The 14376-nt window shown below is 37.7% G+C and overlaps 1 protein-coding gene across 1 annotated transcript; it reads right to left on the bottom strand.

Annotated features, from left to right (window-relative positions):
- Positions 1–373: 373 nt before the first annotated feature.
- On the bottom strand, positions 374–1987 carry mRpS25 (mitochondrial ribosomal protein S25). Its single transcript, NM_001046898.1, is given in 2 exon segments — positions 374–866; positions 1590–1987. Coding segments are annotated over 2 exon segments (504 nt in total). The 5' UTR covers positions 1912–1987; the 3' UTR covers positions 374–684.
- Positions 1988–14376: the final 12389 nt, after the last annotated feature.

Below are 14376 nucleotides of genomic sequence, written 5' to 3'. Positions count from 1 at the left end.
TTCAACAGTTACGAAGTTTATTTAAATCCTTTCTTCATTTTGCATGTATTCACATTGGCAATGCTTACACTCCATTATTTTAAATGTTTTATTCGTTAATATTGATTTACCACTTATACATTAACATATCTTAACAATTAATTACACACAGACTGTGTAAATTAGAATAACTTGAGTATTACCACCTGCAAGACTTCCACTGTTTCATTATCAATTTGCATTGAGACATTAGAAAAGGAATTTCAATTGCGAAATTTATTATAGACCAAGTGATAGACTAGGCACCAATCTAAATCCCAAAAATAATTAACAAATATCTTAACTATAAACTACTAAACTTATCACAATCATTGATGCATGTTCTGAACACTCTATAATACATTATATCTTTGTTTTATTTAAAAAAAAGAAGAATATTTAACCAACAGTTTTATTTTGTGGTACACTCATCTGTGTGTAAATCCAGAGAAACAATTTCAAGTTCCTCTTAATATACAACAGTGAATTATCATGTGTCATGAGTGTGTTATCATACACGTCATAGAGACTAGAAGCACGTAGACCCTATGCTTGCAATCAATTGATGACAGGCTGACCATGGACAACTACAACTACTTTCCTACGATCTGCATAACTAGAAAACAAATCACACAGACATGTTATTGAATGGCCAATTAATTTTATTTAATCAGTTTGATTCTTATATTTTCCTCTCATGAATTTCGGTAATGGCACAACACCAGAGCAGGGCACCTGCCCGAAAACTTCACACATGCACGATCTATCACATCCAACACCAAAATTTGCAGGGTTATCCTTTTTCTCAGCCTTTAACAATTCCAAATCTAATGTTTCTTTTGATTTCCCTGAAAATAAATTTATTTTTTTAAAATAATAAAATTATTCACAGTTAATGTTAAAAGCATGGAAATGAACAAAAGACATTGATATATCAACTGTTATTTAGCCAGAGCCTATGATAGTGAATTTACTTGTAAAATACATGTTGGATGCTCGTATATTGAAGAATTTGATATTATACCGGGTAGGACCTCTTGTGAGTCCGCGTGGATAGGTACCACCACCCTACCTATTTCTGCCGTGAAGCAGTAATGGGTTTCGGTTTGAAGGGTGGGGCAGCCGCTGTAACTATACTTGAGACCTTTGAACTTATATCTCAAGGTGGGTAGCGCATTTACATCGTAGATGTCTATGGGCTCCAGTAACCACTTAACACCAGGTGGGCTATGAGCTCGTCCACCCATCTAAGCAATAAAAAAATTAATAAAAGTGTGTAAATAAACTATTAATCAAAGCTTAATATCATTTTCCATAGTGGCTGTCTGTTTTTGCAGAATCCTGTATTGCATTTTGACTTTGAAGAAGTAACAGCTTTAGTATGATACAATTGTGACTTAAATCTCATATATCACATTGTTTCTGGTAGAATTCATGATCTTTATGTGATTGAGGGACCCCTTCACATCTGATGAGACATGGTTGTGTTCTTCAAGTGCGATTAAAAGATATCAAGAATCAGGCAAATAATATACGTTTTTTTGTTTATATTATCTTTAGTTTTCACTCACCTACAGTATGTAGTAAATGTTCTAAGATATCTTCTTTCGATTTATTGTCTACGTCAATTAAAATTTTTCTTCCATCGTCAAGATAGCATTTTATGAAAGGGGAAGGCGTTAAATTTTTTAAAGTTACTATTTGTACGTCTGGATTTTTGTATTGTATTTGCGGTAGATACCAAAAGCAGAACTCTTTTGTTCCTACATTATTTTGGCCTGTTATGTTGTAGGCTACTGAAAACACCTTAATTTTGTCTTTCAGGACTAGCTTCCCGGCATTTAAGTAGTTCAATGTGCGTCTTATAGGCGCTCTTCCTTTCATGAACGGCATTTTGAATGTTTATTTAAATAACGGGTAAAACAAAAGTTATTTTGGTTTCACAAACTGGAAGAGGTTACCTACGAATATAACCTTAAAATTTGACAGTAGTAGTCCTTTTTTTCTAACTGGAAAGGCAAAAGTATTATACCATACAGCTTAATATTTTATATTCATTTTGATAAAAAATGAAAGAGCGAAATAAAATGCAGTTAATTAATTTGAGACTTAACTATTTGGCATGAAATTAAATGAGATGAGATAATATGGGATGAATTATAATCTCAGTAAAATGGTGGTTATTTACTGAGACTTTTTCAGTGGACTTTTTAGAGGATCCCGAGAAGCTACGTCCAGCGGCTTTGTTTAATTTTCCCACATTGTTGCACTTTCACTGATAATAAACAATAAACCACTGTTATTACACAGTTAATCCTGAAGAGACACTAAATAGAAAAAATAAAACAATTCACACAACTTCGCTCCTTGCGTTCCCGCCAAAAAGTCCCTAAAATTTTACAATAAATATTTTTGCTTCATTCGTCAAAGTAGAAAAACAAAAAGAACATAACCCATACAACCTATCTTCTACAGCAAATTTACTGATTACTGAAACAGAAATAAGTATTCGGGTATTTCGGGTGACGAACAATTCATGTTTTTTTGTTTGCTTTGTTTGCGTTTGTGTTTGCGTTTTACGTTTGTTGGGTGCCTTATATATGAGGTTTATTAAAAAGCCTAAAACTGTAGGTAGTGTTCTATTAGAATTTAGAATAATCGATTGGAGGAAAAAAGTGTTCATTTAAAAACAGTTTCAGAATAAAGATTATTTGAAAATAACGGACAAACGTTCTGCCAGCCCTATAAAATGTTTATATACCATAGTAAAAATAATAAGACTGGCCCTACATCAAAATATGAGAACTTTTTATTGCTTAGATGGTTGGACGAACTCACAGCCCACCTGGTGTTAAGTAGTTACTGGAGCCCATGGACATTTACAACGTAAATGCGCCACCGACCTTGAGATATAAGTTCTAAGATCTCAGTATAGTTACAACGGCTGCCCTACCCTTCAAACCGAAACGCATTACTGCTTCACGGCAGAAATAGGCAGGGCGGTGGTATCTACCCGTGCGGACTCACAAGAGGTCCTACCACCAGTAATTACGCAAATTATAATTTTGCGGGTTTCACTTTTATTACACGATGTTATTCCTTCACCGTGGAAGTCAATCGTGAACATAATTTGTTGAGTACGTAATTCATTAGAAAAATTGGTACCCGCCTGGGATTCGAACACAGGTGCATCGCTCAACACGAATGCACCGGACGTCTTATCTCTTACGTCACGACGACTTCAAATTTGTGTATTTATTACTTTGATTGTGGACGAGCAACATAAAAAAAAGTATATGCCGCTGCCCACCTTGAGACATGAGTACCCTAGCACCAATCAATACCACCAGAAAATAAAGGTAATAATACTGGTACTATGAATTGAGTGCGCACACTGAATACTTTTTTCTCTCCCAAATAGACTGTCCCTGATATCACCTTTATTATGTAAGCCCTTTTTGGAGGGTGACAATCAAAAATAATCTGTATCTTCGAGGTCGAGGCTACGTAATTGAAAGCTTAAATCACTTATATTTCACAAAGATTTATGTATTGGTTTTGCAATATTGAAAATTAGTTAGGTATGTTCGCCGTAAGGTTCAAACTTGTAGAAGTTTTTAAGCCATATACACTTTGAAATATGGTTCCATTTTTTTGGCAAGATTTTTTTTTATTTTGTCATGACTTAAAATAAAAAAAAATCATATTACTCTCAATTTTCACTTTTATACGATCAACCCCTATTTTTCCATCTCGATTTTTACTTTTTATAATCTATACTATGCGGATATACTATGCGGATCTGCCGCAATAAGGTTGCAAGATGGCAATCAAATATTATAATTGTAGTATGATAAATTCTTATTTCTTCTTATCAGATATTAAACACCAAACTGCCGTTAATTTTACGGGATCGTTGGTAAAGAAGTAATGTTAATTGTTTTATTAGTCTTCCTTCCTATTCGTACACTCTTGACAGAGTGGTCGTGGTCATGCATCAGTCGGATCCTGCGATACCGATGCTCTCGCGATGCGACGCCATGTGGCACGATGTTTCGCAGAGTGAGAGCAAACATTTATGTTGGAGAATGTTTAATAGTCTTAGTCGAAATGGGTAGTTTCACACAAAAACTAATTTATTAAGATAGATATTGATAAATGCGTTCATCTTATTTTAAACAATGAATATGACAAAATTTATAATGACAAAGTTTATAATTAACAAATAAAAAATAGGGGTTGATCATAGAGGGATGAAAATTTGAGAGTAACATCAGATTTTTTATTTAAATTCATGACAAAATAAAAACAAAAATGATAATCTTGCCAAAAAAAATAAAGTTTATGATTAACAAATAAAAAATAGGGGTTGATCGTAGAAGGGTGAAAAATTCAGAGTAATATGAAATTTTTTATTCTAAATCATGACCAAATAAAAACAAAACTCATGCAAAAAAAAATAAAGTTTTTAATTAACAAATAAAAGATAAGGGTTGATCGTAGAGGAGTGAAAATTTAGGGTTGTGTGTATTTTTGTATGCTGTATCATAAAAAAATAAAAACAAAAAATTATATTTAAAAAATGAAAAATAAAATTTAGGGATGGACCCTTAACATTTAGGGGGATGAAAAATAGATGTTGTCCGATTCTCTATCCTGGCCGATATGCACGCTAAGATTCACGAAAATTGGTTGAGCCGTTTCGGAGGAGTTCAATCACGCACACCGTGACACGAGAATTTTATATATTAGATATTTGAAACCGATTCTTCAGAAGAATGTCATACAAAAGCATAAATTATAGACCTAAATTTTAATTTAGTCTTTGACTTATCTGAAAATGACTTTTGATGAAAATTCTCAGAATTAAACATGTCTAAATTTTTATGTACATAATTTACAAAATGCCAACCAAACGAAAGTAAATTTAATGTTTGAAATGAAAATAAAATGAACAGAACATGTAATAGTAAAGTCAAAAATCCTTGCAAGATTTGCATGCAGACAGTTTGCAATAAAAATGGCCTGCAGTGCCAAGGTGTTTGCAAAAGATGGGCTCATTACGCCTGCCTGAAATACACTCCTGGAAAAATTCAGGATATCAAAGCTGGCTTAATAAAAATTATCTGTCCATGTCCCGATTGTGCTTCGGTCGAGCCGAAAGCCAAAGAAAAAGCTCAATGCAAAACGAAAAAAAGTTCAGAAAAGCATTCTAAGGGCTCTGTTGATCGTTCAACAAAGAAACAAAGGCCAATACCTCCGGTGCCAGTTCCACAGTCACCATGTTGCTCTTCCGAATCTGCAGAATCACTCCATAACATACCGTGCGGCCCAAATCCACCTTGTGTGAGTCCAAAACAGACTCAGAATGAGCCGAAATGTCCACCGCCGTCTTTCAAGAATCCTTCCGTGAAGCATAGCTGTGGGCCAGACAATCAATGTGTGACCAGGGGATCAAATGCAAAAGTCCAACAGAATGAGGCCAAAACTAAAAGTAGGATCGTTTGTCAGGAGCTGTCTCCCATTCCTTCTTCATCATCGGGCTCACTGCCGTCGTTTTCGGCACAAATGTCTAGATCCTGTTCTTGTTTATCACACGAGCCAAGTAAGTACAGTAAAGTGTATTCGTAATTTTATATATTCATCATTTCATTTTTTTAATACTTGTACAATTTTGTTCTATGGCTTCAGTGAATTGCTTAGAAGAGAAAAAAAGGTTTTTTGGGATGTTTTGTTTTCAACCTGTAAGATAGGTTGTTATGACCCATGGTGTGGATTAAATTAAGATACTGAAGATTAGGCCTATGCATATAGACTAGAGATTTGTTGTTGATGTACCTTGGAGATCCAAATTCCTCTGTCAACTTAGTTAAAAATATCGTATTTATAAGCCTCGCAACACATTGATAGTTGAGAACTTCTTGTCTAATGGAATATTGTACATACAGCCTATGTATAACGGATGTGCTACGGACTCTTTAGTAGAGTTAAATTTTTTTTTGGCGTACCGGATTTAAATCAGAGTACATTGGTCCATACATGAATAACCACAATGTTTTGTAGAGTAGTGTATCGTTTAAATAGTATCGCAATATCCATCGGTTCATACTTTAGCCAACAGTACTTTAAAAAAAAAATTATATAATAATAGGTTTAAATTAATTCTATGATATTGTACCTATAGGTGTGTACTAAACCTTTTTTTTCCTACCTATGCTAATAGCCTTATGAGACTATATCAGCGTTGCCCTAGCGTGTAGGTGAGCTCTCGGGGCTCAAACCGGAGATGTTGCTAACACTAACCCTAGCAAGAGCAGTGCTTCGTAGAATCTACCACCGGATCGGAAACGCGACCCACTGAGAAGATCCGGCGAGACTCAGCGGGCTGTGTCTATGGGTTAATTTACTCGCCGAGTCCATCGTCGCGAGCGACGGGTTTGACGAGGACGGTGACCGCTGCTTGAGGTACCTAAAAGCACCGTTAATGGATTGGGAGGATCCGTAATGACGTGCTTAGGGCGACGTCGACTGTTTACCATTCGGTCCGTAGGATCGGATATGAGCACTGAAGCTTGAGCTTGTTGACCACTTTACTTACCTAAGCTCCAACATTAACAATACCGGATCCAGCGAACCTGAAATACGATGGCGTATCGGAATGGCAACGGGAGCCATGGCATAGCTCCGTAAAATCTGGGAAGACCGTAACACTAGCCAGAAAACGAAGATAAAACTGGTGTTTACTCTGGTATTTTCCATTTTCCTGTACGGAGCGGAGGCCTGGCCCTTAAAGCAGTTGATCGCAAATGCATGGTTGCTTTTGAACTGAAGTGCTGGAGGAGACCTAGGACAGCGAAGAGAACCAATGTGTCTATCTTAGAACAACTGAAGATCAAGACAAGACTGTCCACACTCTGCCTTCGCCGCGCACTCAAGTAGTTAGGTCGTATTGCTCGGAAAACACCTGATAGTTTAGAGAGACTATTCGTGACAGAAAAACTCGAGGGAAAGTGACGACGCGGGCGCAGCCTGATAAGGTGGTTCGATTAAATTCGCACCACACTAAAAACCCCATTCCACGAATCCTTTCACGCGGCCAAGGAAAGGAAACGCTGAAAATACATTACAAAAAATAAAATCCTGTTCAAAATGATTGTCACGATCCTCAGCAGTGAAGAGAGTACGCAAGGAGGAGGATGACATTGTAATATTTATTTTTATTTTATTTAAATATTTACCTATTGCTGTATATTCTTACAGTGCAATGTCGCGATGTGCAATGTAACGTATTTATTCTATTGTATGTATGTAATTTATTCTAACCATTATTTAACTGTAAAATTTAAAATATTCAAATAGATTCCTTTTTAATACGCTTTTATTAGCTTCAGACCTATGTATGTTAATATGTAACGGAATCTTTGAACAAGATTTTGACCCCCTTCAAAACGTCGGGTTAACTCGAAATTTGGCATACTTATTAAGGACCGATGACAATTCAATATTTAAAAAGATATTGAAAGAATTGAAATTCAACTAAAAAATTAAAAATATTATATATAATAGTTTAAAAAAACTAACAAAATACGCTTTTATAAAAAATCCAACTAAGCTAATTATTTACATAGCGTGTAAGCGGACGCTTTTTTACAATAAATCATTTTTTCGTACACTATTTTTAATTCAAATTTATTAAAATTTATTGTCTAATTTTTAGTTGGATTTTCTATAAAAGCGTATTTTTTTTGTTTTTTTAAACTATTATATATTCGTTTTGATCCACTTACACGCTATGTAAATAATTAAATAGCAAAACCCAATGATACAAACAGGCAAAGAAATCTGCTGACAATCTCGACCACCAATTAAACTGTTTTTTTTCTTTTCTTTCAGATCAGAAACCAAATGCCGTGAAGTCAGTATCTGATTCGAATATCCCTTCAAACAACTGTCAACTCTTCGATGCTTTAGAGGAAATGTGTAAAACTGTCGGACAATTATCAGTTCAACTAAGAGACCTCATGTGTCAAATGATTGACTCAATACAGAAAAAGAATAATAAAGCTTTAGTTATGTAAAATTTGTTTTTTATTCGAGAAAATCTGGTCACACTTCGCTGTGACTAATAGGTACTAGCTGTGTGATAAATATCGATATTGAAAAGCACTCACTCTGTCGTATATTTGTTGTACTGCAACAAAAGCTTCCCTTGAATGCCAACAACAGATGTAACAACCTTTATCACAATCAATAAATGAATAACATAAGAACGCATCGGCAATAAACACGCTAAAATTAATTTTTACACGATTTTATACATTTTGTCGTTGAAGTCGTCGTGGCCTAAAAGATAACGCCTCGATAAACGGCTGATCGGGCATCTTCGGAGTGGCACTGCGAGTCTGATTGTAGTGTTGTCACGGGAACCTGTACTCTGCTCGAGTTCTGAATCCGAACGGAGTGCTTTTTTTTTTTCTTAGATGGGTGGACGAGCTCAGAGTCCACCTGATGTTAAGTGGTTACTGGAGCTTAGACATCTACATCGTAAATGCGTCACCCACCTTATTACCACCTACCTTAGATATAAGTTCCAGGGTCTCAGTATAGTTACAACGGCTGCCCCACCCTTCAAACTGAAACGCATTACTGCTTCACGGCAGAAATAGGCAGGGTGGTGGCACCTGCCCGTGCGGACTCACAAGAGGTCCTACCACCGGTAACTTTGCATCAAGCAGCGTCTATTTGCCACTGTACAGTCTCGAATGGTGGATTTCTTCGGACACGTTTCGCGATGAGATGAACTGTCCATGGAACGTCTCGTTTTACAGGAAAGGGTTGATGGTACAAGACCGCGCGGGAGGTCACCAATGCGGTGAACCGACCATATTAAAACACCAGGGCTGTGAGCTCGTCCATCCATCTAAGCAATAAAAAAATTAAAAAAAAGATGTTCGGACCAAATACGATCTTCTCTGTACATCAACTTCCACAATGCCCTTTATGAAGGTAAGGATCGCAGCAGATGGAGGGAAATCGTACGGGAGAAACTGATGCAGCGGGGAACTCCGACCCTCAGTAATGAGGAAAACGACGCGAGGAGAAGAATGGCCTCGAGCAGGAATCTCTCCCTGGTGGGACATAGTGAGATGCATCAAGTCTGCTCCCTCCAACACGACATGACAATCACGACCTCTTTGTCAAGAGTGACACGATTGAGAAGAATTATCAAAAACAACAATTTTCGTATTTTTATGATTGACGTGCAAGGAGAAGTTAAGATAGCTAGCTGTCTTGCTGATTATTAACTATATTATTTTTTAGGTGACGGTAGGTATTTTTAGGTATGATGTTTTTATCTATAGTATTGATAGCAAACAAAACAAACATTCAACATCACGGACCAACCTATATACGAACACGAATATAATCAGGCAAATTTTAAAGTATTCAAAAGTCGGATGTTGTAAATTTAAAATATGAAAATCACTAGAATAAACTATAAAAATCAAACAACGTGTGGCGTTTATGAACGCACATTTTTATGATGCGTAAGCCGGAACGCACGAGATGTGGGAAAAAGAATATAGTCTGTGACACGGGACCTTTTTACCGCCAAATATTTAAAACGTAAAAAATAATTTATAATGTGTATAATAACTAATTTATTATAATTACTTAGAATTGTTTATGCCGCTACAACAATAAAATTTATACTGTTTTGACTGTGGTGTTAATTACCTAAAACACGACTTTACGGCGAAATAAAGAAGGGACTCTATATGCACTCCCTCAAACGCTTAGATAGATGATGTATTGAGTTGACGTCAGTTTGATCTCAAGAATTTTTAGCTATTAACAAAGCTAGATTTACCTTTGTCGTGTCGGTGAACTTAAGTTTATAATCTAGTTTACTGCTCACAGCGAATAATCTAGACTGATCGTTGACGTGTGAAATTGAATGTACTACGTATTTATTCATGATTCTGGAAGGGTATTCTGTTTAATATAAAATACAACGGAAATTTTAAGGCTTTCGTTAGTGATAGCATTGAAAAATCATTCATATGACAATAGCTTATTTAGTGATTTAATCATAAGACTAGAATGTAGAGATTCACCTCCTCGTGTCGTTTACAGAGTGATACCATCCCTAGGTAATCCTTCCTAATCTTATCTAAGTAAACATATGTCATTTATTAAGTAATAACCTCACCTAGCATATTGAACCTAATATCTTAGATTCCTGGGTTGGTAATTTAGTTACGCCTGTTTCAACCAAGTTATGTAGATCACATTTGAGTGGAACAAGAAGTTATTCTAATGCAATTGAGTTTGACAACATGATTCAAACTAATCTACACGTTGTATTTCTTAATTTACGTAACCATTTATTTACTGGTGGTAGCACCTTTTGTGAGTCCGCGCGTATAGGTACCACCACTCCGCCTATTTCTGCCATGAAGCAGTAATGCGTTTCGGTTAGAAGGTTGGGTCAGCCGTTGTAACTATACTTGAGACCATAGAACTTATATGTCAAGATGGGTGACGCATTTACGTCGTGGATGTCTATGGGCTCCAGTAACCCTTTAACACCAGGTGGGCTGTGAGCTCGTTCACCCACCTGAGCAATAAATAAATAAAACCCGTGTGAAGCATGGCATCTTCAGTCTATTAGTCAAATAACATAAATAATCGGTCCGAGATGTGAAAGACGGTATAAACATATTATTATCTTTATCAATATTCGTAAGGTCTTGCGTTTTACGTTTTAATTCTTGGTAATTAATTGAGCGATAAACTCGGGATACTATATCGAGTGATTCCTCTATGCGTCCATTTAAATTCTGAAGCCAGGTGCCAAATTTTATACTATTGCACACTTTGAATTTGAACCAGAATAAGGACACGTAAGATCCAAAACACGTGGCATTGTGGAACTCTGATTGCCAATCAAACTACTGCAAAAGTTTCTGCGGTTCACAGATACAGTATGTACTGTTGATTACAAAAATCGTTATTAAATTCAAAATTTAATAGCGTAAAATGAAATGTTAGGAATGTATTTCTCGACGTCAAAATCGCATCAGGATATATTTTTTGAAATAATCCTTCTGCACCGATTTGTGTCTATTTTTCTAAATAAGTATATTTTTCTGGTTAAATTACTTAAAGATTGCAGAATGGTCACATGGTCACATGGAACCTAACGCTAAATGAAACACTTTCTCCTTTTATCTTTCTTTGGTCTTTGTTAATGTTGCCAATTAATCTATGGGTATAGTTAAATTTTCACAAATTGTCCATAGGACACTATATTTAATCGAATAACACTTTCGTTCGTTAGAAAAACGTGGGTGAATCAACCTACTGAGCTTACGCTTCCAACGATCATAGGATTAAAAAGGTGGGTGAATCGCAAGTGAAGAATAATGTAGTTTTTTTTTTATTGTTTTGATGGGTGGACGAGCTCACAGCCCACCTGGTGTTAAGTGGTTACCAGAGCCCATAGACATCTACAACGTAAATGCCGCCACCCACCTTGAGATATATGTTCTAAGGTCTCAGTATAGTTACAACGGCTGCCCCGCCCTTCAAACCGAAACGCATTACTGCTTCACGGCAGAAATAGGCGAGGCGGTGGTACCTACCGGTGCGGACTCACAAGAGGTCCTACCACCAGTACAAGATTGAAGACTAGTTCAAGTATATTCTCTGCATGCATTCTGTACCTACGTGTTTGAAACAAGCCAATCCCTGCTGCAGCTCTGCCCTTACTTCTGATCTGATAACATGTTCAATTACCTTAATAACTAAAAAGATTCAATTCAACTACAGATAATATTTACAGATCATGAGAACTATTCACAAAGCCTTGAGGCGAGCGTTCTTAGATGATAACTTTGTTAGAAAAAGGATTAAATGATTAGATTTGTATTTTTGTACGGCCATAATCAAGATAATTTGTGTTTTGGAGATCCGTCGTTCGACTTTTACAGTAGGCAGCGGCTTGGCTCTGCCCCTGGCATTACTGAAGTCCATGGACGACGGTAACCACTCACCATCAGGTGGGCCGTATGATCGTCTGCCTACAAGGGCAATAAAAAAAAAAACTTCAGCTAAATTCAATTTTCGAATTCGAACTTCAAATAGAATAGAATTTATTTGGAAGCCAAAACTCCAAGTAAACTTTCAACTAATACTAAATGAAATTTAAAGATAATTTAAAAAATGCAGCACTATTTTTCATTACTAAGTTATCGCCGCAACCCACCTTGAGTCACGAGTTTTTTTTTTTCCTACCTGTGCTTATAGCCTTGAGAGGCTATTTCAGCTTCACCCTAACGTTTGTAGGTGAGCTCACGGGGCTCAACCGGAGAGTTGCTAACACTGACCCTAGCAAGAGCAGTGCTTCGCAGAATCTACCACCGGATCGGAAACGCGACCCAATGAGAAGATCCGGCGAGAAACTCAGTGGTCTGTGTCTATGGGTTAGTTCGCTCGTCGAGCCCTTCGTCGCAAGCGACGGGTTCGACGAGGACGGTGACCGGTGCTTGTGGTGCCTAAAAGCACCGTTAATGGATCAGGAGGATCCGTAATGACATGCTTTGGGCGACGTCGACGGTTTACCATTCGGTCTACTGGGTCGGGTATGTAGTTTCCAGCGGCTACGATGAGAGGGTTCTCATGTCGTGCCGCCTTCTCAAAATGGCGCAGAATAAGTTCTAAGTCTCAGTTCTTACAGCACAACGGCTGCCCCACCCTTCAAATCAAAACGCATTACTGCTTCACGGCACAAATAGGCAGGGCGGTGGTATCTACCATTCGCGTTCACAAGACATCTTACCACAAGTAAAACCAGTAATTTACCTATCCACTATTTATATTAACTAACCTCGTCGACGCTCATAATTAAGCTATTAATATGTTTAATCAATTTCTTTGTGACATCTAAGTTTATTCTCAGCTATCAGTATTTTGTTCGAAAACAGGTGTTTTTCCTTAGAATGGCTATAGCAACAAACAAGGTACATTTTAATTCTTTACTTTTGAAATTTTACAGATTGCCACTGATAATGAATGAATGAATGATTTATTTTGTTTCAGACAACAAGTCCATATGTGTACATAGTATCATTGAAACATAATTAAAATTAACAAAACCAATCAAATAAAAAAGATACGTTTATTAAAAGTAATTATCAGTTGAATACATTTCAAATATTCCATTCAACTGATACTTACTTCGAACCAACCATTATTATTATTATGTGTATTAAACACTGCCACGCCTGGGAAGACGGCAGGACACACTCCGGCGAGGTGGGCAACAATCGGCCGGAGCGTTAGGGACTATTGGGAGAGAAACCGGCGAACTATACGGGCATTGTCGAGCAAGACTGCTTTTTGCATTTGGGCCACCACCGACTTTTTGTTGAGACCAAGCCTCTCGAGATGTTTTGAGAGGCTTTTAGGGACCAAACCATTCACCGACACAACTACCGGGATTATTTCTGTAGATACCACCCTCCACATGTCGGTCACCTCGTGCGCCAGGTCCAAATATTTGGTCTTTTTATCTGCCTCGGCCCGCACGAGGTTCTCGTTGTAGGGAATGGTGATATCCACCAGAAATACCCGAGACTCCGTCTGGTCCATCAGCACGATATCAGGCTTATTCGCAAGAATAGTCCTGTCCGTAATGATGGGCCGGTCCCAGTAGAGCTTGGCACGGTCGTTTTCGAGTACAGCGTCCGGCTGGTACTTATAATACGGTAGCCTCTGTTCGATGAGGCCATACTTAAGGGCGAGCTCTTGGTGGAGGATTCTGGCTGCTTGGTTATGTCTGTGCAAGTACTCAGTGTTAGCAAGCATAGAACAACCAGAGGTGACATGTCTGAGGGATTCACCCGGTCGGCGGCATAATCGACAGATGTCAGCTGTCCCATCCCTCAGAATGTGCTTCCTATAGTTGTTCGTCCTGATAACCTGATCCTGTATTGCACAGACAAAACCCTCGGCTTCCCCAAAGAGGTCACCGAATCGCAGCCAGTGCACGGAGGCTTCTTTGTCCACGTGGGGCTCATGCAGTGCCTGAAAGAAGCGTCCGTGCAGCTCTTTCCCTTTCCGTATGGCCTCACGGTCAGAGGTACTGAGTACCGCCGGTGATTGCCACCCGTCTCTGGCCAGGGCTAGCGGGGTCAGTCCTTTGTCGCATTCCATGACCTCTCTGTGCATCACACTGTCAGCCCTCGATAGGAAATATTCCCTGAGACTGCACACCCCACTGTTGTGCATGACCTTGGTGCTTTATTATTATTATTATTATTTAGTCCGCAAGTGAACCATTAACCATTTTGC

The sequence above is a fragment of the Bombyx mori genome, chromosome 26 (assembly GCF_030269925.1).
Source record: "Bombyx mori chromosome 26, ASM3026992v2".
Classification (NCBI taxonomy): Eukaryota; Metazoa; Arthropoda; class Insecta; order Lepidoptera; family Bombycidae; genus Bombyx; species Bombyx mori.
The sequence above is the reverse complement of the archived record's forward strand: the minus strand, read 5'-3'. Positions and strand labels throughout refer to the sequence as shown.